The sequence below is a fragment of the Mrakia frigida genome, assembly GCF_051309035.1.
Source record: "Mrakia frigida strain ATCC 22029 unplaced genomic scaffold BDY24scaffold_14, whole genome shotgun sequence".
Taxonomy (NCBI): Eukaryota; Fungi; Basidiomycota; class Tremellomycetes; order Cystofilobasidiales; family Mrakiaceae; genus Mrakia; species Mrakia frigida.
The window spans coordinates 147,081-169,213 of record NW_027481267.1 but is presented as its reverse complement, the minus strand read 5'-3'; the positions used below and the strand labels follow the sequence as shown (position 1 = coordinate 169,213).

Below are 22,133 nucleotides of genomic sequence, written 5' to 3'. Positions count from 1 at the left end.
GAGATCGAGAAGAGCTCGAATCATGGTGGTGAAAGACGATTTCGGGATCAGACTCGCACTCTACTATCTTGATCTCTGCGAAAGGACTTCCTTCTTCCCCCCACCCTCAAGACGCGACGCGACGGTAGACTAACCTTCCCGGCCGCAGGCCTCTCATCCAACCTCGACCGTCTGACCTTCATCGTCCTTCCTCCCATCTCCCATCAATGCTTTCCCGCCTGTTCTTCCTCCTGCTGCTCTTCAGTGGAGCCACTCTAGCCAAACAGGTCCCCTTCCAGCTTCACGAAACCGACGACAACCCCAAGCATCGATTCCCTGAGTCTCCCCCAGTCTATCCTTCTCGTGAGGCTTGAGCTTGCCTCGTCCTCCTCCCTCCGACTTCCTTCCTTCCCTCTTCGCTCACATCCTTCGTCTCCTTTCTTTCTCAGCTCAACAAATCCCCATCAACCAAGCTTGGAAGACTGCTATCAAGAAAGCGAAGAAGGATGTGGAGAAGCTCACGCTTGAGGAGAAAGGTGAGCGAGAAGGGGAGGGGAGCGAATCGAAACCGAGCTCACCATCTCCTTCGTTTGGTTTCTTGCGTTTCTCGAAGTTGGCCTGGGAACGGGGAACGGTTGGCCTGGAGGATTGTGCTTTGGAGTTATCAAACCTATCGATAGGATCGGATTCAAAGGACTGTGTATCCATGATGGGCCTCTTGGAGTTAGGGCAGTAGATTTGGTGTCGTTGAGTCCGAGTCGAGCTCTCCTCCTCCGCTGGGTCTTCCTATCCCTTCTCTGAATCACTATCTCTTTCAGCTGCCTCAATACTGAATATATCCCACTACTTATTTTGGTTTCAGAGCTTTCCCAGCAGGAATCAACGCCGCCTCAACCTTCGACCGTTCTCTCATTCGAGCTCGAGGCGAAGCCATCGGAGTCGAGTACAGGGAGAAGGGAATCAACGTCTACTTGGGACCTATGACGAACCTTCAGAGAACACCTTGGGCTGGGAGGAACTGGGAGGGCTGGGGTGGGGATCCCTATCTTGCTGGAGAAGCTACTGTGAGTTGCTTGGAAAGAAGATTCAAGGACGAGAGGAGACGCATCGAGAGTCGAGCTGATCCAGATTTGGGGCTGAACGTAGTACGAAACGATCGTCGGAGTTCAGAGCAAAGGAGTTCAGTGTAACGTGAAGGTGAGTCACCTCTTCAAGGGATGGAGGGAGGGGAGGGGAGAGCTTCGACGCGACTGATTTGCTTCCTCTCTCGGCGTTTCCTCCGCTCGATTGATTCAGCACTTCATCAACAAGTAAGGCATCCAAATGTTTAGTCTCTTTGGGGCTCCACTGACTAGCCTCTTCTCGATTTGGATAGCGAGCAAGAGCGTGATAGGGGACGGATCAGTTCGAATGTGGACGACAGGTCCGTTCTTCCTTCTCTGTCTCCTAAGAATTCGAGCCCCACCACCAAAGCTGAATGTTTTGATACTTGGTCAGGACTCAGCACGAGATCTACCTTCCTCCGTTCCTCCAAGCCGTTCTAGCCAACACTGCGTCGGTGATGGTGAGCCGTCTTCTTTCGATTCGTTCTTCTTTCGAGTATCGTTCTCTCAATCTAATCAAATCCCTCGTCCTTTTCAGGCATCTTACAATCGACTCAACGGAAGCTGGGCTACTCAAAACTCGAAGACTCTCAACGGCATTCTCAAAGGAGAACGTGAGTCGCTTCCTCTCTCTCTCTCTCTCGTCTTTTTCGATCGATGACTCGAAGTCTTTCTTGATTTAGTCGGCTTCCCTGGATATGTCCTGTCCGACTTCTTTGGAACCCAGAGCGGAGTAGCAGCTTGCAATGCTGGTCTCGACGTGAGTTCGTTTCCTCGATTTCGACGCGTGTCGTCTCTCCCCTCGCACTGACTTTCACTCCCTTTGCTTCCACAGATGCCTGTACCGATCGGAGACTACTTCGGAAAGAACATCGTGGAGGCTGTCAAGAACGGTACCGTTAACCAATCTAGAGTCGATGTGAGTCGTTTCGATTTCCATCTGACGACTTCGTCGAGCGTCTCCAAAGCTGAATCCTCTCCTCGAGTCAGGATCTCGCCACTCGAGTCCTCTCAGCCTGGTATCTCACTGGTCAAGATAAAGGATTTCCCGAGGTCAACTTCAACGCTTTCGACGAGCAAGACCAGGTACACAACAAGCACGTTGATGGTAATTAAGTCCTCATGTCGTCGAAAACAACGACTCGAGACTGATATCTCCCCGCTCCTCTTCGTCCCTTCTTCGCCCATCACATCGTCACTAGTCCAACACGATCACTGGAAGATCATTCGGGAAATCGGAGCAGCTTCCCACGTCCTTCTCAAGAACCTCAACGAAACCCTGCCACTTCGTCGACCTCGTTCCCTGATTCTGATCGGCTCGGACGCTGGTCCTCCTCCTCTCGGACCCAACTACTACCACGATCGATTTATCACACCTTCGGACAGGACAGGAGTGCTTGCCATGGGATGGTAAGTCTTTCGTCTCACCCTCGTGCCTTTCAAGAAATCTCGTGGTCGCCGCGTGGCTGAATCCTCTTCTTTCACTCTTCTCTTCAGGGGATCTGGAACCTGCTACTTCCCTTACCTTATTGATCCTTTGAGTGCTGTCCAACGAAGAGCGAAGAAGGAGCACATCGAGTGAGTCTTTTTCGACTTCTTCGTCCTGTCGTCCGAACGCTGACCGACTCAATTTTCGTTGTTCAGTCTATCTTGGTTCCTCGATGACTACGACAGAAACGAAGCAGCGAGATTGGCGAGCGAGAAGGAGGTCGCTGTTGTCTTCTTGTCGGCTGATTCTGGAGAGGGTGAGCTTCGAAGAGAGTGAGCGACGCGTCGAGATTTCGAGCTGATCAGACTGTCTCTTTCCTCTTCTTGAAGCTACCAATGGAGATCTTTATGGAATCGGAGACAGACCGGACCTTGAAGCATGGCACAACGGAACTGATCTCGTCCTAGCTGTTGCCGATTCGAACCCAAACACCATCGTCGTCGTGAGTCTCCCTCTCCGTTTCTCTCTTCGAATTCCGAGCTGATCACGCCTCTCTTTTTAGATCCACTCCGTCGGTCCTATCAACATGGAGAAGTGGATCGATCATCCGAACGTCAAGGCAGTTCTTTGGGCTGGGATTCAAGGACAGGAGGTGGGGAACGCGCTGGCAGATGTGCTTTTCGGGGACGTCAGTGAGTTCGATTCGTCAAAGTTCTCTGCCTAAATTCCAGAGCTGAACCGGCTCGTTTTCTTCGCTGTAGACCCCAGCGGTCGGTGAGTTCGAACCAGGGGGCACCTCCTCCGACTCGTTTCGTCGACTGATTGTATTTTTTCTTTCCGAAGACTCCCCTACACGATCGCCAAACGAGATGGGGATTACCCCGCCAAGATCGAGCACGACACTGACGACTGGCCCATCCCCCAAACCGAGTACTCGGAAGGCCTTCTTGTGGATTATCGAGCTTTCGACTCAAGGGTCCGCTCGACTTCTCTCTTCTTTCCTTCTCTCTCTTCCCCGTCTAAACCCGCTTTCGCTTCTTCTCTTCCTCGCAGAACATCACTCCACGCTTCGAGTTTGGCTTCGGTCTCTCCTACACCTCCTTCACCTACAGCCCAATCTGGCAACGCTCTCTTCCCACGAAGACTCGGATCCTTGAAGACGAAATCGAACGAGATCTGATCGATCGAGGTCAAGGATCTTCGATTCGAGAGTGGCTTCATGAGCCCAGATGGGAGATAAACCTAGAGGTGAAGAACGAGGGGGCGGTAGCTGGGCATGAGGTCGTTCAGTTGGTGAGTCGAAGCCAAGACGCGTCGGGAAGACGAAGAGTCGAAGGAACTGGCTGACCAATTCCTTCTTCTTGTATGAACTCCAGTACGTTGCTTTCCCCAAGGATTGTGGGGAGCCTCCGAAGGCTTTGAAGGGGTTCGAGAGGATTTACGTTCAGTGAGTGAAGATCTTGTGCTTGTGGTCGAACGAACGAACGAAATGACTTGCCCTGATTGGCTTCTGGTCTCTTTTACCACCAAGGCCTGGACTTCTCGAGCTCGTGAACTTCAAGCTCAGCTACGTGTGTATCTTCCAGCTCATCATATCTCTCGTTTCCCGGTCCAAATGCTGATCTCGGCTCTTTCTGAATCGCGTCGCTCTCTTTCTCTTTTTCGCACAGTACGATCTCAGCATCTGGGACGTCCTCACTCAACGTTGGATCAAACCAAAGGGGAAGTTTAGACTCCTCGTCGGTGCTTCGAGTCGAGATATCAGGTCGGAGGCTGTCCTTGAGGAGTGGAGGAAGTTCGAGGACGAGGAACACGACAGTTTGGTGTCGCAGGAGGATTGATTTGACGAGGGTTCGGGAGGGTTAATTTTTGCTTTGTACATTTGTATCTATATGTGACGAATTTCTTTCCTTGATGTCTCGAGTCGGAGGAGTTGGGCGGATGGTGGACGAGAAAGGAAGGAAGGGGAGCAGAGCGCGACGCGACTTCCCCTCCTGCAAACTCTTCGGATCCCTCTGCGCTGTCAGAGGTTAAGGATAAAGCTGAACCCTCTTTCGACGCTACACTCGCACAATGGTCAAGACATTAGATACTCGGCCCTCCGAGGGCATCGACATCGTCCGGTCGAACAATCTTCTTCCCGTCGTACAAGTTTCTAACGTCCTCTCCTGAGAGCGTCTCGTATCGGATCAGGGCGTTGGCGAGCTGAGAAATTCAAGAAAAGAGAAGGCGAAGTCAAGTCAGCGGAGGATTGAAAGAAAGAAGAACGAGAGAGAGATGTCGAGACACGAGAAGGAAAACTGACGTTGTCGAGAGCCTCTCGGTTCGTCTGCAGCAGTTTGAAAGCTCGTTGAGCTCCTCCTTCGATTAAACTGAAAGAAACGAGCCGAAGATCGAGGAAGAAAGAGGAAGTCAGTTCTCGTCTTGCTGTACGCGTGTCAGGAAAAAGGTCGAAACAGGAGAAGAGACGCACCTTCGAACCTCGGACTCGATCTCGTCCTTTTTGCGTTCACTCAAGTACACGGACTCCTCTCCGTGAGCTACCAGTCCAACCTTGTCGCTGAATCCCATGCTCTTCACCATCCCGTTGGCAACGTCCGAAGCGGCGACGAGATCGCTGTGAGCTCCCGAAGTGACGTTCTCCTTTCCGTACACGAGCTCCTCGGCAACTCGTCCTCCCATGGCGACGTCGACTGGAAAAAGTAAGAAGACGATCGCGGTCAGAAGGGATAGAGAGGAATGATGGGCGCAAGGAGGTAGAAGGACGACGGAGAAAGAGGAGACGCGTCGGAAACGACAGTCGCACTCACTTCGAGCCAAGTACTCGGTCTTGGTGAACGAATCACGATCCATTTCGGGAAGTTGGAAAGTCTGGAGGGAACGAGAACAAAAAGGTGAGCTTCAGGGGACGAAGAGGAGCAAAAAGGAAAGGAGAGACGACGTACGATTCCGAGAGCCTGTCCTCGAGGAAGGACGGTGCTGAGCGTGGAGAAAAAAAAAGGAACGGATCGTTCAGTTACGGACGAATCTCTTGAATCGGATACTCCTCTTACCAAAGAAGAGAAACACGAAAACTCACACTTTGTGCAGGGGCATGCTTCCAGGAGTGAGCAAAGCGACGAGAGCGTGGCCTCCCTCGTGGTAGGCAGTCATCTTCTTCGCTTCCGGCGTCACGAAGTGAGACTTTCTCTCGGCTCCCATCATGATTCTGTGACAGAGAAAGGGAGAGAGCGTCAGCAGTGGGTCTTCGAGACGCGTCGAAGAACAATCTCGTCCGAAGCTCGTCCCCAGCCTCGAGCAAACGACCCTCGAAGGTGCTTCGAGGTTCAAAGAAAGAAGGAGAGAAGTGCTCACCGATCCTTAGCCCACTCGAAATCGTGCAGATCCACCCACTTCGCTCCCTCTCGACTCGCCTTGACGGCAGCCTGATTCACCAAGTTCTGAAGATCGGCACCGGACATTCCAGGGGTTCCTCGAGCGATGGTAGAGACGTCAACAGTTGGGGAAACGACCAGGCCAGAGAGATAAGACTTGAGGATCTCGACTCGACCTCGGACATCTGAGAAGAGGGGAAGACAAGAAGTCGGACCAAGTCAGACCTCGCATCGACGAAAGAATCGAGAGAAGAAGCTCACCAGGCAGAGGAACAGCAACATGTCGATCGAATCGTCCAGGTCGAACAAGAGCGGGATCGAGAGATTGAGGGAAGTTGGTAGCGCTGAAAAGGAGGGAAAAAAAGGAGAGAGTCAGACGCGTCCTACGTTCGAAGACGACGAGAGGGAAGAAGGGACTGACGCGATAACGATGACACCAGTAGAAGCAGCAAATCCATCGAGCTCAGTGAGAAGCTGGTTGACGGCTTGCTTGGAATGGGCCTGTGGGGAAAAAGGGAAGAAGGTCAGTTCGACGCGTCGAAGGACGGCGAGAGAACGAAGGGACGAACAGGGTCCTTCGCACTCCTCTTCGCTCCAACCGAGTCCAACTCGTCGATGAAAATGATCGCAGGTGACTTCTTCTTAGCAGCAGCGAAGAGCTCTCGAATCCTCTTGGCTCCAACACCGACGAACCTGTTTGAACGCGGAAGGAGGGAAAGGTCAGCGACAGGAGCGAGCTCAACGTCGGATGGAACGAGAATGTATTCAAACTCACATCTCGTCGAACTCAGATCCAGAGGCGAAGAAGAAGGGAACTCCAGCCTCTCCAGCAACAGCTCGAGCGAGCATCGTCTTTCCAGTTCCAGGGGGACCCGTCAAAAGAACTCCCTTAGGAAGACGACCTCCGAGAGTAGAGAACTTCTCAGGATCCTTGACTGATGAGAGAAACGAGCGAAGAGAATGTCAGAAAGGGTTGTGAGCTCTTTGAGAACCTGAGAGACGAGGGAGAGGGACGAACGGAACTCGACGACCTCTTGAAGCTCCTGAGAAAGACAAACATAGACGGGTCAGCATCGGCTTGGATGAGCTGAGACTGGCAGAAGTGTTGTAGACTTACCTCCTTAGCCTCCTCGACACCTCGAACATCAGCGAACTTGACGACCTTTCCTCCATCTTGACCAGCGGTGAACTCGTTGGCGGTAGGTCCGAGCTTCAGAGTTCCAGCCTGCTCCATGACGAGAACGGCGACGGTAGCGAAGGCTGCACAGATGAATACGACCTTGTCAGTATTTATTATCGGCTCGAGGAGCTTGAGCTGGGTTCGAGACTCACCAAGAAACTTCAAAGTCCCTCCAATCGTCCTCCAAAAGATCGGCCACGCTTTCCATCCTCCTCCTTCAGCCTTCCCGATCTCAGCGTTATCGACGATGACGTGAATGGGAGCTCCAGCAGCTGAAGCGGTTCCAGAGAGGAGAGTCGAGGCGTCCGAGGACGAAGAAGGCGAGGTAGCGGAAGCTGAGGAGGTGGTAGCGTTGAAGGAGGAGGTGGAAGCGTTGGTTGGGAGAGGCGAGGCGAGAAGGAGGTCGTCTCGTATCCGGACTGCTTTGGTGAGGTCGAGGTTCCGGTTAAGGAGGAGGAGGGAGCTGATGTAGTGAGAAAAGGCTTCGTTGGAGTGAAGGAGCTTCTTCGATGGGTCCTGGAGAGGAAGAAGGAAGGGAAAGGTCGAGGTCAGCTTCACCCACCTCCTTCCCTCCGATTCGCTTGTCTTCTCGACCAACTCCAGCTCCAGCACCAGCCTTCCTCCCCTCCAGAACTGTGATTATACATAGAGTGAAAACCGGGACTCACCCATCCTCCGAGCTTCTCCCAGTTGTCTGCAATCTTCTTCGCGTTCTCGACCTTGAGCTCAGCGTCCTCGACCTTCATCATCTCTCCGAACAGCTTCAAACTCTCGTCAAAGTCCTCCGGCTTGGCTCCCTGACCAGCAGCGATAGCTGTGATCCTCTGGTCGAAGGTGAGAGGTCCCTTGGTCGAGTCAGATGCTGTTCCGGTCGATGTTGAGGCGTCTGAGGGGATTGAGGCTGAACCGTCTTTGGAGGAGGAGGGGGAGGAAGGGAGGATGGACTTGATTCGACTGAGGATCGAGAGGGATCGGATTTGATGAGAGCTTGGGGACAAAGAGGAAGAGTAGGAGGGCTGGAAGGACCGTGTACGAGGAGGGAAGAGGAGGGATTGAGCTGTTGGTGGGGTGGAAGGAAGGGAGGAGGTCGAGGAGGTCGTGGAAGGTCCGGAGCGAAGGGATCGAGCTTGAGAGGACGAAAGAGATCCTAGAGGCGAAGCCTTGAAGGTATTGGAGTAAGACCGTTTGCTATAGGAGCTCTGTAGGGACGAGACAGAACCATCGATCAGCTCAAGAGAGGCTGGAAGGAGGCTGGAAGGAGCGACGTGGGCTGGAGAAGTCGAAGGGAGGACGAACCTGAGACGCTCTGCTCGACGACCTCGTCACTGCTGGCAAGGTTGTGGAAGCGGAATTTGTCCATATCGATGGAAGAGCCTGTATGGACGACGATAGAAGTCCAGACGAGCTCAGGCTTTGCATTTTGAAGAGAGGGGGAGGGAAAGGGAGGAGGTCGACGTTGGACGGAACAACGAGCTCGCTCGCCGAATCGAGGTCGCTTGCTCGGCCTCTTCGCGCCCAAAGACCTGATTTTCTCGGATATAAAAACTGCTTCAGAGCTTCCTCGTTCGCTAGGGAAGGTAAGATCGGACACTACAGTAATTAAAGACGACGAGAACGAAACGACCTAGGGACCCTCTCCTCCACCTTCCTTTCTCCCTTTTGACACCGTCTGTAGACTGCCCTCCGTTCCCTGAGCATGCTGCTCCTCGGATCTCCCACTTCATGATAGAGCATATCACCATGAGCGTTCTTCAATCGACTCGTTCGTGATTTGTGAAACAGAAACCCGTCGAGCACCCGAAGCGACGCGAGTTGGGACCTGGGCTCGTTCAAGCCTGTTGATCTCATAGAGAAATCGAGGAAGAGTAGTCGAAGAGGGAATATCTGCATCTGCACGTCAGGAGTGTTTGGGTTCTGATATGGAGGATGAGTTAGGACGGAGACGATGAGCGTCGAGGAGAAGGAAGCGTCGAGCTCAACTTTCAGAGCCTCCCCTTTCCTCCCTCTTCTTCCTCTCAACACCCAGCTCGTCGATTCTCACCAAGAGTTGGAAACCCTCTGTATCCTCATCCCAAAAGCTACCCCACCTACAACTCAGAAGCAGTCCGAACTCAAACTCACCTTCCAACCTCGACCTCACCACTTCCCTTCCTCCCTTCCTCTCCTTTCCTCTTCGATGTCGACGACCACTCCTACCGCGCTTGTTCGCATGCTCCATCTCTCCCCTGGGATCGATGCCGAATCAGTAGATATCCTATCTCCTGCAGAGACCTCTTCCACAGAATTCATATCCGCCGTTCGTTCCATCTCTTTCAATCTCTCTCCCTTTCCCAGCTCTGTCCTGTCCTCCGCCTGACGCCTTGTTTCTTGTTCCTCATTAGTTGCGAGAGATTTTCAGTCATCCCAGTAACGAGTTGGCTACGGCGTTTTGGGTAAGTCGAAGTGTCGACAGATGCAGGCGATTGAAGGCTGAACCCGTCGCCTCCGACTTTCGCAGACTGAGTTCGCGGCCATCTGCCTTCCTTGTCTTCTCCGTACCTTCGTTGGCTATGACATGGAGGGGAGAGGGTCGGAACGAGACTTCACCGCCTATGCCAACATATTGGCTTGGTCCCTGGGTACACCCTCCGGACCTCGACTCGTTCGAGAGCTTCAAAAGGAATCCATCGACGCCTACTACAAGCTTCTGAGATGGATGGAGTACCTGTGCGACCGCGATATAGAGGTGGGCCATTCTTCCTGTACCTCTGAAAACTCCTCAAGGCCGTTTCCAATCTGAAGACGTCTCTTTCGTCTCAGAACACCTTCGACGCCGGCGACGCAGACCACATCAAGATCCTCGACAGCTTTTTCACCCTTCTAGACACCTTCACCTACACTCTTGCCTTCAGTGTTCCCTCCGTTACCGACCTTCCACACATATCCCGTCCCACTCTTCTCAATCTTCAGTCCCTCTGGAGCGGGTGGCTCGCAGGACTTTCGCAGGCTGAACTCGGTCTCGTCTCTCACCTCACATTGGTGAAGCTCCTGATGGACGAGGACGATCTCATTTCTCTACGGAACTACTATCGGAAGAGGGGGGTGTCGTGGTTCAGTTGTGAGGTGTTGGGTCTGACGAAGGAGGCAGCGAGGACCGTCAAGGCTGGTCCTTGCAAGAAGATAATCGTCGGCGAGGTGATGTCTGCTTGCGGTCGAGTGAGTAGATTTTCAAAACTTTTCGCGTGAAAAGTTCTTCAGCTGACGTATCCTATTGTCGCTTTATCGTCACAGTGCCAATCTGTCCGATACTGCTCTCAAGGTTGGGCTTTCTTTCGTCGCTCTCCCCTCGACTCTTCGACGCGTTTCCCTCACTGATTACTCAATTCCTCGTGCTTCTTCTTGTTGCAGAACATCAAGCCGTTGACTGGAAACGACACAAGAAGACGTGCTTCGAGCAGCAATGGTGAAATGCGGGAAGGACGGGAAGGAAGAGGGAGGAGGGACGAGGGAGTGTGACGCGACGGATTTGGATGCGACTTGGGTTCGTTTGCTCAGATTTACGATTCTTCTCTCTGTCTCGTCGTTCTCCTTCGACGGCTGGCTGCTCGGAGTCCTGAAGACCAGAACCATCGACGCTTTGCTGGAAAGATAACGCGTCGACCTTGCAGTTTCGTCGACCGCTCGAGATTTCGTTCGACGACTCTCCTCCTTTTCTTCTCTCCTCCGTCGAAAAAGCGCAATCAACCAAAGGATACAGCATAGCGCTCATCCGTCAAACAGTATCTAAAATTATCCAAGACCTTAACCCAACCAAATCTCACTCCTCCTCTCTCAATCGCTGACCTCCACGCCCCCGCTCCCACTCCCTTCCTCCTCCTCCTCCTCTTCCTCCTCGTCACTCCCCTCCCCGTCCTTACCCTCACCACTCCCCTCCATAATCCTCTCCAGCACAACCACGCCCGCCCCGACTCTCAAAACCTCACTCCCTCCCACCGTCCCGTCCCCGTTCCCCTCCTCAAGTTCAACAACCTTCCTCGGATAACTCGTCGCCAACCTGAACCCGAACTCATGCTTGTACCCACCTCCCACATCCGTCGGTGGATCTTCCGGATCTCCAGCTCGTGGAAGGTCCTCAGGAAGTGTGAGCGTGTCCGCCCAGAGGTAGAGCACTTCGACAGGCGTTGTCGAAGGGAAACGACGTTTGTAGGGTTTCGGATGGGGTGGGAGTCGAAGGGTGATCACCGTCGTTGCTGAATCCGTCGTAAGCGTTTCCTCCGGGATGAGTTTAGCTCTCGCAAACCTCAGATACTCGATCCTCCTCTCCCTCTTCCTCCCCTCCTCTTTCTCCCTCTCCACCCTCTCCCTTCGTTCCCTCTCCTCCCTCTCCCTCTCCCCCCGCACCTTCATAATCCTCTCCAAATCCCTCCCCTCACTCTCCCGGAACGCTCTATCCTGATCCTCCCTCAACCTCCTCTCCTCTTCGCGAAGCCGTTTCTCCCGCTGGACGCGTGCGAGGATGGAAGCGACGCGAGGCAGGACCGATTGTTCGAGGGCTGTGGTGAGGGAGAGGGCGGTGGTGGTAGGGCCCTCGAGTCGGGAGAGGATGGTTAGTTTGAGGGTTGAGGTGGTAGGGGTGGTGGTGCGCGAGGAGGAAGGAGACGAGGAGGGAAGGAGGGAGATGAAGGAGAGGGACGGGTAGGTCGTTGGAGGGAGGAGTCGGGAGACTGATAATGAACGAAGAGGAGGAGATCAGTATACGTTATGAAGAGAGCGAAAGAGAGTAGAAACTGACCTTGATAAGGTTCTCGATCTCGAACGTCCCCAGCCCAGAAGAGGACTTTGTGTCGTTTCAGGGCTTTGACGAGGAGAGGATCGGTGAGGACGGTTCTGTAAGACGTCGACACGATGTTCAGTTTCTCACTCTTGAGATATAGACACAACAGATAGATAGACCCACTTCTTGAAAACCTCGTCGCCCTGATGAACTCCACTGAACAGCCCAACGAGCAAGACCCTCGCGTCCTTCTTGGCCAACTCCAGAGCGTCCTTGTATTTCCCGATAAAGAACTCGGGGAGTACGAGTCTTTCTTCTCCATCTTCTCCGTCTTCTTCCTCGTCGTCTTCAGCGAGAAGGGCGGTGGTCGAAGAAGACAAAACTCCCTGCTGAGAAGCAAGGGATCTCTCTCCGATGGACGAAGGCGATCTGGCGTTGGTGAGCGCTTCGAGGGAGCGTAGGAAGATAAGCGTTGCTGAACCTTTAGGTCTTGCTGAGGAGGAAGAAGGTGGGAGGGTTGTAGGGAGGAAAGAGCGAGGAAGGAGGTTTCGGATCGAAGGAGGGAGGGCTCGTACTGGAAACGAAGAGGAGAGGAGGAGGAGGAACGTGAGCTCGAACGAAACTCCTTCGAGGCCAAAGACGACAAAAAGTGAATCTGTCACTCACCCAGCCAGCCCCAGCCTCCTCCTAATAAACCCCATAGCACTCCGACCGGCCACAAGATGATCGAGTAAAGAGTCCATCCGAGTCCCATCCCAACTCGTGTGATTCCTCTCAACCCTCTCGGGATCCGGAAGCCAGCCGTTCGACGAGATCCCAGTCCTCCTGGAGAAGAAGGTGGCGGTAAGTTAGGTGGGAGAGGGAGGAGGGGACCGGAGGAGGATTGTTGAGAGTCGTCGATGGAGAAGGAGGAGTAAGGGAGGCCAGAGGAACGAGAGGAGGAGGAGGAGGAGATGGGAGCAGGTTGGGTTGAGGAGGAAGAGGCTGCTGGTGCTGGGGAGGAGAAGATGACTTCGACTGCGGCCTAGTGATAGGGAGATAAGATAGGATAATAACGATGAGGTCAGATAACCGAGTACGAGAGGATCGAATGGACAGAAAGAGGAAGAGAGAGGGAAGGAAGGAAGCGTCGAAGGTGACGAGGAGGGCGAGTCTCGTTCCACCCTCTTGAGTTCTGCCCTTCTGACAATGAGCTCTGGAGTACGTATATATACGCACTCAAGGCTCTTCTCTTCTTCTCTCCGAGTGAAGATCTTCGCCCAAACAAGAAGTTACGAGCTCACCTGAACGTTCCAGCCCGTCTCCCTGAGGATCCTAAGATCCCGCTCTCTCTCCTGCTCCGAAGTCGAGGAGGTGATGGATAGAAGTTGATCGAACGAGTCCTGTTGGGAAGAGGAGAGGGAGGGGGAAGACATGTCTACTCTTCGAAGAAGAGGCGAGTGGATGGTGAGGAGAGAGAAGAAAAAAGAGAGGCCAGCGAAACGAGAGGTGAGCTCGATTTCGGTCGGAGGGTGAGGCAAGCCCGAGTCTCGTTCGACTCCCAACGGTCAACAATGGAATTTATATAGATTCCGACATCTAGGGAAGCTGGCTCTCTTTCTCTTCTATGCCATAAAAGAGAAGCAGCAAGGAACAAAAGACGAGCTCGCTTTTCGCTCGTCGATCGTCCTCCCTCCCTCCCTCCCCCTGTCTTCGCCTCCCTAAAAACCCTCCTTCCTCCCCTTCTTTCTCTCCCAAACCACCACCACCCATCCTGCCCTTTTACAGGACATGACCTCCTCGAAAGCTTCAACCCCTCGCCTTCCCTTCAAACCGGCTCACCTCTCTCGGCTCTCGTTCCCTTCGACGAGAGCTCAACGAGAAGCTCAACTTCAAGAGAGGAACTCGACTTTCTCGTTCGATTCAGCCAGTCAGATCTCGGAAGCGTATGGTGCTGCGGCTGCTGCGGGGTCTGAAGGGAGGGAGAGAAGTGCGAGTAGAGTCGAGTCGGACGAGGAGGGAGGAGGAGGAGGAGAGACGTCGTCGATGGACGGATGGTTGGGAGAAGACGGAAAGGACGCCTGGGTTCTGTTTGATTTCCAAGGAGAGAAGGAGGGGAATGAATTGTGAGTAGAGATGATACACTTTCTCTGGGTTGGGGCCAGAATTCTGCTGGGAGAAGAGGAGGGAAGAGAGGCCGGAGGAGGAGGAACGGTTGTTGAGCTCGAACCCTCCTCCCTCTCCTCCTGCTTTCGTTCCTTTCTCTTCCTTCTTTCCCCCTCAGCTCCCACACTCCTTCCCTTCCTCGTACTGAAATCACCCTCCTCTCTTCCTCTCCCAGATCCGTCCAAGCTCATTCGCATATCCAGATCCTCTCGCACGCTCTTCCATCTCCAACCTCAACCTCCCCTCCTCCTGCAGCCCTCGCTTCCTCCCCCGACTCATCGACCACAGCGGTCAACAGCAACAACAACTCTACAACCGAAGGATGGTCGCTCGCTCTCGTGCCTGCTACGAGTCAGATTGGGTTGATCCCTCAGAGCTACTTCACCGTCCGTTCAATCCCGTTCTTTCTCGTCGTCGTTGGGCTCGTTGAGCTCACCTCTTTCCTTCTCCTCTCTTGATCATCTCTCAAACAGTACTCCCCTCCAGCCCTTTCCCAGCCAACTGCCAACATGCTTCCGAGATCCGTCCCTATCGTTCGACCTGCAGACGACGACGACGACGAGGAGGACGACGACGGCGAGCAGGAGCCTCCCTCATCGTTCACTCAAGCAGCAGAAGTGGTTCCTCAGACGACGGGAGGGTTCGGAAGACTGATGTATGCTAGTAAGATTGTCAGGGAGGGAGTGCTTCCTGGAGGAAGAAACGTCAACAGGTCAGTTCTCGAATCTCGACTCTCGTCCGGCTCGACACCGACGCGTCTTCGTTCTTCCCTCTCAACTCTCACCTTCGTCCTTGATCCCGACTCTCCCTTTGTTCTCCAATGTTTACTCGCTACTGCATCAGATTCTCAACCTTCGTCGTCTCCGGAGCCGAAGACTTCATCCTCTCTGGCCCTCCCTCCTCCTCCCACTCGCCCTCAACTCCCACCACAAGTCTACCGAAAGGAGGAAGCTCGCACTTCAAGTTCGGCTCGACGTCGTCAACGGAAAGTGGCGGGACGGTCTCGGGGAGGTTGGGCGGTGGGAGTGGAGTTGGAGAGGCGGATAGGCATTTCGTTGAGGTGAGTTTGGTTCGACGTCCTTCGATCGGCAGAGCAGCAGAAGGAAGGACCGATCGAGGAGGTGAGTACGGATCGAAACTGACCTTCTCTGGTCTCGGATTGTGTTCGACGAACAGACTGGACCGAGTTGGCGAGTCAAGACTCCTCCTTTCCAGCTGGAGATCCACAGTCCCAGCAAGAGGAAATCGAACGTGGGGCTTTCGGAGTATACCATTTGTGAGGTCCTCGTCACCTTCTCCCCCTTCTCTACCTACCATCGACGCAACTCGTTCTCGTTCGGAACATCCTCTCGTCGCGTCGCTCGCAGCTGACCTGTCCTCCCTCTTATTTTTTTTCGCTCGTTCTTGTTCAGACTACATCACCTCGACCTTCACGACTACCACGGCAATCCTCTCTTCTTCTACCTCTCTCGACCCTACACAGAACCCCTCGTCGTCGCCACCAGCATCGACCGAAGAAATCAAAGTCACCGTCGAACGACGCTTCTCAAACTTCCTCGCCTTGCAGTCGTACCTGAGACGAAAGTTCCCTTCGTTGGCGATTCCTCCACTGCCGGAGAAACAGGTGATCCAGCCCTCCTTGCCTCTGTTCTTCTTCAGTCTGCAGTGGAACGAGAGACGCGGCGACGAGAGAGCGAACGGAACTGACGCGTCTCCCGCCCTCTCACCCCTTCGTTTATATCGCAGTACTCCGGTCGATTCTCAGACGACTTTATCGAAGCTCGAAGAGGAGATTTGGAGAGATGGATGAGGAGAGTGACGAGGCATCCGGTGGTGCGGTACTCGGACGGGGTGGTTGGGTTCTTAGGGGTTGAGGAGTGCGAGGTGAGCTGGGTCTTTTGTTTCGGTCTGCTTTGGGGAGACGCAGGGGAAAATAGTGTAGCCGGAAGGGAGACAGGAAGGCGAGGAAGAGGAGTGGGACGGGGAAGGAAGGAGGGGAATGGACGTCCGACGCGTTCGACTCGAGGCTGACTTCTTTCTCTTTCTTCGAACGAAACTCAACCCAGGAATGGGATCAAATGTATCCGACCTTCTCTGAAGATCCTCACGTCGGACCTCATTTCTACGCCAAGTTCGTCTTGTCTCTTTCCTCCGTCTCGCCCTCACTTCTTTCTTCCTCCTCGTTTGACGCGTCTGACCTCTCTCCTCTCCGTCCTGTTCGTTGCTTTCCCTCCCCCTCAGCATCTTTCACCCAGCCTACAACCTCGATCTCGAAGACGCCTCCTCCTCCATCAGTCGGTTCTCGACTCATATCAACGCCGTCGGACGATCGGTGCAGCGTCTCAGAGAAGTGGTTTCCAAGACGAGGGAAGGGGAACGAGGTTCGTCTCCGGTCCTTCCTCCGCTAATTTCGCTTCTTCTCTTTTTCCTGTCGAACCTCAAACTGAAACACTTTCCTTTCATTGCTTTGTTCGAGTATCTAGAGCAAGCCCTCAATCGCCGAGCTCTCGCCACAGGTCTTTTGGGTCTCATCACTTCGAAACCGATCGGATCGAAAGCTCAGCACAAGCACTCTACGGAAGCTGAGGATTCGGACGAAGAGGAAGATGGGGGAGAAGGGGAGGGGCGAGGGTTGATGAACTCGGAGGGAGGGTGGTGTTGGAGGGAGGGATGCGATGGTGAGTTTGGTCGCGGCGATTCGTTCTCGTTTCGGTGCTGGAGAAGAACGAGAGAGCTGATCTGTGTTGGCCGTGGCCTGGTAGACTGCTTGAGGCTGACGAAGGCTATGCAGGGAGCTGCTGACAGGTTGATGGAGGTTGCGGAGCTGGAGGAGAAGCATGTGAGGCCGAGGTCGCTTTCCAGCCCTATGTTTTGTTGCGAGAGCGCTCTGCGAAAATCTAGCTGACTCCGTTCTCTTCTTGGGCTCTCGTAGGCTTCCACGACGCTGCTGCAGACGCAGGAGGCCCTCAAGGACGTGGCTCATCCGGCGACGCTTTATGCTGTGAGCCCTCAGTTCCGCTTCTCCTTCGACTTCGCGAAGGATGAACGCTGACTCCGTCTGTGTCTTCTTGCGCGGCACGGTAGCCCGTCGTAGAAACTCATAGAGCCACACTCTCGAGATATGCTGAAGCTGTAGCGGAGGAAGGAGTTGTGAGTTTCCTCCTCTCAAGTTCGACGCGTTTCTCGACATCTCGAGGCTGATCTCCCCTTTTCTTCGCTCCCCGGATCAAACAGCCTTCTTTGGACAACACTATATCTTTCGTTGGGCCTTCGGATGAGATCGCTGCTCGATGTGAAACGGTTCTGAACTCGACGATGGCGTGAGCCCCATTTCGTCGCGTCTCGTCCTCCCTCGTCGACTGACCTCTCTTCCTTCCCTATCTTCCTTCAGCGAGACTTCCCACTACCGTGAGTCATAATCCATCGACCAGCATATGCTCCCTTCCATCACTGACGAGCTCCTTAGCCCTTCCTCTCCGTTTCAGACGACTCCAAAGTCGAAGACTTCAAGACACTCACCACTTCCTACCTCGACTCCGAGATCGACCACCTCACTTCCGTCCTCTCCAAGCTCGTCTCTGCTCGTCAGGTCTTCGATCAACCTACATACGATGAACTCTCAGAAAACGGACCTCGACTTCCCAGTCGATACGAATCGGATCTCAGCGCAAGCTCTTCCGTCGCTCCTCGTCCTCTCGTTCAACCTTCGCCTCACGTCTTTGTTCGTCCCCTTCGTTACCTACTTTCTAGTCTCTCATCCTGACAATTTTCATCTCTTCTTTCAGGACTCCATTTCTTCGACCCTCCGACCCGTTTCGATGGCTGTCTCGACGCTAGGAGAATCCCTCTGGTCCTTCGGAAGCAGCGTGAAGGGTCGAGCGGTCAGCAGTGGAGATTCAGCCAATGGGAGGTTGAGTAGATGGCTCTGGTGAAGAGCAGCTCTTATAGACAATTTTTTGCTTGTTAAAACAACAAACGCGTCGCGTCCTATTTTTCGATTGATCGATCGCGACGCGTCGTCTTTCGAAACCCTCTCCTCAAAGAGCTCGATTCAGCTTCTCTCCCTTCCGTCCTCCCAACCACATCAACCTCCCACCTCCTCTCTTTCAACTCTCTACTTTCGAACTCGAGATGGCTGAGTACTCCAAGCCTAACTCTGTTGGTAAGTTTTTCGTCCACGGCAAAGAAAGAGAAAGGGAGACGAAGATGGATGTCGCCACCTCTTCTCTCCCTTCCTTCCTCTCTTTCCTTCTTCTCCTTCTTCAAACCATGGAACCTGACTCTCCTGCTTACTTCATCTCTCGTCCTCTCAGCTTCCCAACCCACCCAAGAAGCATCCAAATCTGAGACTCAATCCGGTTCGTCTCTTCTTCTTCGCCAGACGCCACTGGACTTCTCGCCACCGTCCCTCCTCCCTTCTCCCCCTTCCCTTCTCAAGATGAGCTGAATCTCCTTCTTTTGGTTTTCAACAGTCCCCGTCATGAAGAAACCTGCTGTCAAAAATCAGAAAGCTCAGAAGAGACCCATCGATACCGTCGGAGCGAACGGAGCTGGAGGAGGAGACGAGGGAGGAGGAGAGAAGAAGAAGAGGAGGAAGAAGGGGAAGGAGAGTTACAAGAACTACATCCACGATGTGAGTCCGAGGACTGCTGGAGAGAGATGTAGGGGTGGATTTGAAGGGAGGGAAGGGGCAGCGGGAGTGGCGACTCGGGGGTTGGGTGGGAGAGATGGAGGGAGAGGGCGACGAGCTGAGTCGTTTCGTTTCTTTCTTGTGGTGGGATGGGGTTTGATAGGTTCTCAAACAAGTGAGTTCATGTTTGATGAGTGGTGGGATGGGATGGGGAGGGAGTGAGTGACTCCGCGACTTGTTTCGACTCGATGAAACTGACCTCTGCTTCCTCTCCTTTCCCTCTTCTCCTCACAGGTCCACCCCGAGCTCAGAATCAGCAACAAGGCTATGGGAATCACCAACAACTTCGTCTACGACCTCTTCGAGAGACTCGCTAAGGAGGTGGGTTTCCCTTTCGTCTCTTCTGTAGCTGAACGTCGTCCAGTCGTCTTTTCGGTTCGTGCTGACTCGATCTTCTTTGTTCGATGCTCTACAGGCCTCCGTTCTCGCCAAGAAGAGCTCCCACTCCACCATCCAAACTCGAGACATTCAGACTGCCGTTCGATTGATCTGCCCTGGAGAGCTGTGAATAACTCGTCTCGCTCGTTCGACGCGTCGTGCTTCGATTGTTGTCTCGTCGCCCGATCGCTAACTCCTTTCCCTTCTTTGCTTTTGATTTCGACAGTGGAACGCATAGCATCAGTGAGGGACTGAAGGTGTGTCTACCTCGTTGCTCTCTTTCGTTTCTTTTCTCTTCGTTCCGAAGAGCTCGACGCGTCGTCGACTTCGAGCTGACCTTTCTCCTCTCTTCTCTTCCTTAGTGCATCAAGAAATACAACTCTCACAAGAACAAGAACTAGCTTCGTCGTCTTCTTCGGATCGGGTTGGCCTGCTTCTTGCTTCGTTTCGTCCTTCTTTGCTTTTCGTTGCTCGTTGGTCGTCGTCGTGTCCCGTCTCTTTCATTGTTTCCTCCCTTTTAGCTAGCATCTACATCTCCACATGCACTTAATCCATGCTCCGCTCTTCCTCGAAAGTTATATTGAGGCAGTGGGAAGCGAGAAGGAGAACGGACGAGGCAGCTATTCGACGCGACTGATTTGAATCCTTGTCATTGAACCCCGAACGTGAGAGCAAAAGTTCATTGAGGGAACAGAAGAAGAAACGCGGAAGAGCCCGAGAATGAAAAAGAAGACGAGCAAGTAGACAAATAGAGTCATGAGGCAAAAGGGAAACAGAAGCACAAAGTCCGCGAAAGAGAACGGCGCGACGACGGAAGCGAAGCAACAAGGAGAAAGAGATGAGAACAAAAGCAAGCGAGTGTGAGGTCTAAACGGAGCACGAGGCAGGAGAAGAAGTCAAAGCAAAGGAGGGTCGTGAAAAGAAGAGGCGAAGCACAAAGCAAAAGAGAATGAAACCGGAACGGGGAAAAAGTCCGGACAAGTCCTGTCTATCTAATTCGAGCGTTAGCAGCTACTCATACCAAACCAGAAGAAGAAAGACAAGTAAGTGAAGCCGAAACGAAGATGAAGAAGAACCAGCTGAGACGAAACTCACCTCGAGACTTCTTCCAGAACTCCTTCTGATCCTCCCTCGCTCCGTTGACCTGAGTCTGCTTGGGCCTAGCGACGACCTTCCCACCGGTGACGGTAGGTCGAACCGCTTGTCGGTAGTCGAGAGCGTGCATGGTTCGTCGAGCGAGTCGGCATCCAGCGGGACCGGTAGAGGAGGGTTCCTGGGGAGGTCGGAAAGGAAAGGGAAAGGGAGATGAGCGAAGTGAGAGCGAGTGAAGTAGCTGAGAGGAAGAAAGCTCACGGTAGGAGGAGCGGTGACGAGAGGTTGGCCAGCTCGAGGACCATCGGAGGGAGGCTGGAAGGTACCGGCGGAGGTTCCGACTAGAGAACCGGTCTGCGAGAGGAAAGAAGAAGAGGTGAGAACGAGTCGACGAGAGCGAGAGAAAAGGAGGGATCAAACGGACCGAGTAGGTTGCGATCAAATTGGAGGCAGTCGCAGTACCACTGATGGTTCCTGGAGGTCGAGAGGAAAAGATGATGAAGTCAAGCTCAGGGGAGGAACGAAACGACTCTCGAGATTGAGCGAGACGAACCTGTTACGTAGATTCTGCAGGTAGTCCTTCCAGCACCGGCACTGAAAGTCGCACCGTTGACTGAGAGAAAAGTCCGGAGGCAGAGTCAGCCAGTGGAGGTGGGGAGAAGGAGAGAGGGAGGCGGCGCACTGAGCAGAGTGGTTTGTGCATTTATAGTCGTCCTGGTCGATCTTCCCTCCGCGTAAGGACAAGTGTAGGAAGTGGTGCAGATGCTGATAGAGATCATAAGAGGAAGAGAGGGGAGGAAGACGGGGTCAGCCAAAGAAGGGAAGCGGGAGGGAGGGGCGGGAGGGTGGGACAAGGGAGCAAAGTCGGACTCACGGAGCACTAGGATCGATGGCTTGAACCGAAGGGATCAAGGCCACAAGAGCGAGAGAGAAGAGTGTAAGAATGGCGACCATTTTGAGCTGGAGATTGAAGAGACGAGCGAGGAAGGCGAGGAGGAGTGGCGACGGAGATGATGGGCGATGGGAAGAGCCTTCTCCTGCGAAACGCCAGCTTTTGTAGTCTAGAAATCTGGCTCCAAGAGGCTTTTCGGTAGCCCTCCGAAGAAGCTAGAGCTCCTCCACCCATGTAGGAAGAGGGACACGGCGCGTTGAGGCGTCGAAACGCCTTTCCGTTGGGGCTAAATGAGGGTCCGAATCGATGGCTCCAGAAATTCGATGGATCCGAAGAAACGGCTAAACCGAACAAGAAAGAAATCGTCCGATAGATGCTACTAGGACGATGAAGCGATTCCGAGAGTGTTGAGGGCGAGAGAGAGCATACGAAGAGGCTGAGTCCAAGAGAGGAGACGCGTCGAAGAGGAAGACGTCTGGCCCGTCATTCCTTCCCGCACTGCTTCTCGGCTGCGAAAAGGAAGGGAAGGGTGCAATCTTGGGAGTTATGGAGCCAATCAGAGATCGAGGAGTCTAGAAAGAGTTTCTTTGGGGCGAACGAAGGGAAAGAAGGAACGGAATCAGCGGTGCGAGGGCAGCAACGAGACTAAAGCTCGACGAGACACGAGAAGGAAGGCCAGGGACTCACCAGAGAGGGTTTTAGCAGAACTCGATGAGGACCTCGTCCTATCAACCGCCGCTTCAAGCGAGGAAGAAGCTGGTAATCTCCTACGGCAGCTCGAGTGATTGGTTCCGTCGCTCGAAATCCGATCCATCGCATGGTCGTTTTTCCGAGAGGGGGCTTTTTTCCATGATCGATGAAGAGGAAGCAACCTTGTTCAAGGAAGAGCCGAAGGGTTTCGTCGTTCACTTTTTGAAAGGATACGAGAAGGCGTTCGAGGAGTTGGATGATCGAGAGGAAAAACGCGTCCAGAAAAGAGGAGGAGGGTAGAAAAAAGCTGCTGAAGGGTCGAATACTGAAGAGAGGCGATCCCGAGCAGTGTAGAGCAGTAAGGTCAGAGGTACATCCGTTGCTGGGACGAGGCGTTTCGGAAGAGGGAGAGGGGAGAGAACGGTTCG

General features: G+C 53.6%; 7 protein-coding genes across 7 annotated transcripts; 4 read left to right on the top strand and 3 right to left on the bottom strand.

Annotated features, from left to right (window-relative positions):
* The first annotated feature begins 201 nt into the window (after positions 1–201).
* On the top strand, positions 202–4,426 carry BDY24DRAFT_388007 (beta-glucosidase). Its single transcript, XM_076640294.1, has 23 exons — positions 202–342; positions 429–515; positions 593–725; positions 842–1,043; positions 1,126–1,176; positions 1,276–1,289; positions 1,355–1,402; positions 1,477–1,543; positions 1,621–1,696; positions 1,766–1,842; positions 1,918–2,001; positions 2,073–2,190; positions 2,285–2,492; positions 2,580–2,660; positions 2,727–2,827; positions 2,901–3,013; positions 3,074–3,203; positions 3,273–3,285; positions 3,355–3,487; positions 3,565–3,804; positions 3,888–3,958; positions 4,043–4,082; positions 4,182–4,426. Exons 1-23 carry the CDS (start codon positions 207–209, stop codon positions 4,350–4,352), a joined length of 2,394 nt encoding a protein of 797 aa, XP_076496910.1. The 5' UTR covers positions 202–206; the 3' UTR covers positions 4,353–4,426.
* A 370-nt stretch (positions 4,427–4,796) lies between these two features.
* On the bottom strand, positions 4,797–8,054 carry BDY24DRAFT_50474 (ATP-dependent metallopeptidase FtsH/Yme1/Tma family protein). Its single transcript, XM_076644955.1, has 13 exons — positions 7,734–8,054; positions 7,218–7,581; positions 7,003–7,145; positions 6,904–6,928; positions 6,661–6,820; positions 6,455–6,578; positions 6,307–6,386; positions 6,147–6,229; positions 5,866–6,070; positions 5,591–5,719; positions 5,457–5,490; positions 5,322–5,382; positions 4,797–5,204 (listed from the first exon to the last, which is right to left on the bottom strand). The coding sequence occupies exons 1-13, from the start codon at positions 7,812–7,814 to the stop codon at positions 4,924–4,926; spliced, it is 1,770 nt and encodes a 589-aa protein (XP_076496909.1). The 5' UTR covers positions 7,815–8,054; the 3' UTR covers positions 4,797–4,923.
* A 1,016-nt stretch (positions 8,055–9,070) lies between these two features.
* Positions 9,071–10,619, top strand: BDY24DRAFT_387989 (zinc finger MYND domain-containing protein). The gene is made up of 6 exons (XM_076640293.1): positions 9,071–9,361; positions 9,447–9,497; positions 9,563–9,790; positions 9,865–10,260; positions 10,336–10,363; positions 10,453–10,619. Exons 1-6 carry the CDS (start codon positions 9,242–9,244, stop codon positions 10,509–10,511), a joined length of 882 nt encoding a protein of 293 aa, XP_076496908.1. The 5' UTR covers positions 9,071–9,241; the 3' UTR covers positions 10,512–10,619.
* Positions 10,620–10,875: 256 nt separating this feature from the next.
* On the bottom strand, positions 10,876–13,233 carry UBX3 (clathrin-mediated endocytosis regulator UBX3; the record flags this gene model as incomplete). The annotated part of the gene is made up of 5 exons (XM_076638090.1): positions 10,876–11,768; positions 11,837–11,931; positions 12,002–12,392; positions 12,485–12,842; positions 13,102–13,233. The coding sequence occupies 5 exons, from the start codon at positions 13,231–13,233 to the stop codon at positions 10,876–10,878; spliced, it is 1,869 nt and encodes a 622-aa protein (XP_076496907.1).
* A 523-nt stretch (positions 13,234–13,756) lies between these two features.
* BDY24DRAFT_387978 (uncharacterized protein) lies at positions 13,757–17,939 on the top strand. Its single transcript, XM_076640292.1, has 17 exons — positions 13,757–13,923; positions 14,139–14,349; positions 14,437–14,675; positions 14,807–15,023; positions 15,140–15,239; positions 15,376–15,587; positions 15,710–15,847; positions 16,030–16,094; positions 16,205–16,344; positions 16,447–16,641; positions 16,726–16,802; positions 16,896–16,964; positions 17,048–17,113; positions 17,198–17,283; positions 17,355–17,371; positions 17,449–17,684; positions 17,749–17,939. Exons 1-17 carry the CDS (start codon positions 13,844–13,846, stop codon positions 17,893–17,895), a joined length of 2,295 nt encoding a protein of 764 aa, XP_076496906.1. The 5' UTR covers positions 13,757–13,843; the 3' UTR covers positions 17,896–17,939.
* Positions 17,940–17,989: 50 nt separating this feature from the next.
* On the top strand, positions 17,990–19,433 carry BDY24DRAFT_351038 (histone H2B family protein; the record flags this gene model as incomplete). Its single annotated transcript, XM_076637712.1, has 8 exons — positions 17,990–18,125; positions 18,277–18,321; positions 18,436–18,596; positions 18,757–18,768; positions 18,888–18,974; positions 19,069–19,157; positions 19,258–19,288; positions 19,394–19,433. Exons 1-8 carry the CDS (start codon positions 18,095–18,097, stop codon positions 19,430–19,432), a joined length of 495 nt encoding a protein of 164 aa, XP_076496905.1. The 5' UTR covers positions 17,990–18,094.
* A 586-nt stretch (positions 19,434–20,019) lies between these two features.
* On the bottom strand, positions 20,020–21,125 carry BDY24DRAFT_441096 (uncharacterized protein; the record flags this gene model as incomplete). Its single annotated transcript, XM_076644583.1, has 7 exons — positions 20,998–21,125; positions 20,806–20,888; positions 20,677–20,736; positions 20,548–20,597; positions 20,385–20,477; positions 20,127–20,304; positions 20,020–20,042 (listed from the first exon to the last, which is right to left on the bottom strand). Exons 1-7 carry the CDS (start codon positions 21,075–21,077, stop codon positions 20,020–20,022), a joined length of 567 nt encoding a protein of 188 aa, XP_076496904.1. The 5' UTR covers positions 21,078–21,125.
* Between the last annotated feature and the right edge of the window lie 1,008 nt (positions 21,126–22,133).

Bases quoted from the DNA above. Each gene is read 5' to 3' on its own strand.
- BDY24DRAFT_387978 (XM_076640292.1), top strand. From the start codon at position 13,844: ATGGACGGATGGTTGGGAGAAGACGGAAAGGACGCCTGGGTTCTGTTT. The intron at 16,095-16,204 runs GTTCGTCTTGTC...CCTCCCCCTCAG, and splicing joins GGACCTCATTTCTACGCCAA to CATCTTTCACCCAGCCTACA. The intron at 16,642-16,725 runs GTGAGTTTGGTC...GTGGCCTGGTAG, and splicing joins TTGGAGGGAGGGATGCGATG to ACTGCTTGAGGCTGACGAAG.
- BDY24DRAFT_388007 (XM_076640294.1), top strand. From the start codon at position 207: ATGCTTTCCCGCCTGTTCTTCCTCCTGCTGCTCTTCAGTGGAGCCACT. The intron at 343-428 runs GTGAGGCTTGAG...TTTCTTTCTCAG, and splicing joins TCCCCCAGTCTATCCTTCTC to CTCAACAAATCCCCATCAAC. The intron at 516-592 runs GTGAGCGAGAAG...CGTTTCTCGAAG, and splicing joins GCTCACGCTTGAGGAGAAAG to TTGGCCTGGGAACGGGGAAC.
- BDY24DRAFT_50474 (XM_076644955.1), bottom strand. From the start codon at position 7,814: ATGATGAAGGTCGAGGACGCTGAGCTCAAGGTCGAGAACGCGAAGAAG. The intron at 6,579-6,660 runs GTGAGTTTGAAT...GCGTTCAAACAG, and splicing joins GGATCTGAGTTCGACGAGAT to GTTCGTCGGTGTTGGAGCCA. The intron at 6,071-6,146 runs GTGAGCTTCTTC...CCCTCTTCTCAG, and splicing joins TGTTGCTGTTCCTCTGCCTG to ATGTCCGAGGTCGAGTCGAG.
- BDY24DRAFT_387989 (XM_076640293.1), top strand. From the start codon at position 9,242: ATGTCGACGACCACTCCTACCGCGCTTGTTCGCATGCTCCATCTCTCC. The intron at 9,498-9,562 runs GTAAGTCGAAGT...CGACTTTCGCAG, and splicing joins AGTTGGCTACGGCGTTTTGG to ACTGAGTTCGCGGCCATCTG. The intron at 10,364-10,452 runs GTTGGGCTTTCT...TTCTTGTTGCAG, and splicing joins TGTCCGATACTGCTCTCAAG to AACATCAAGCCGTTGACTGG.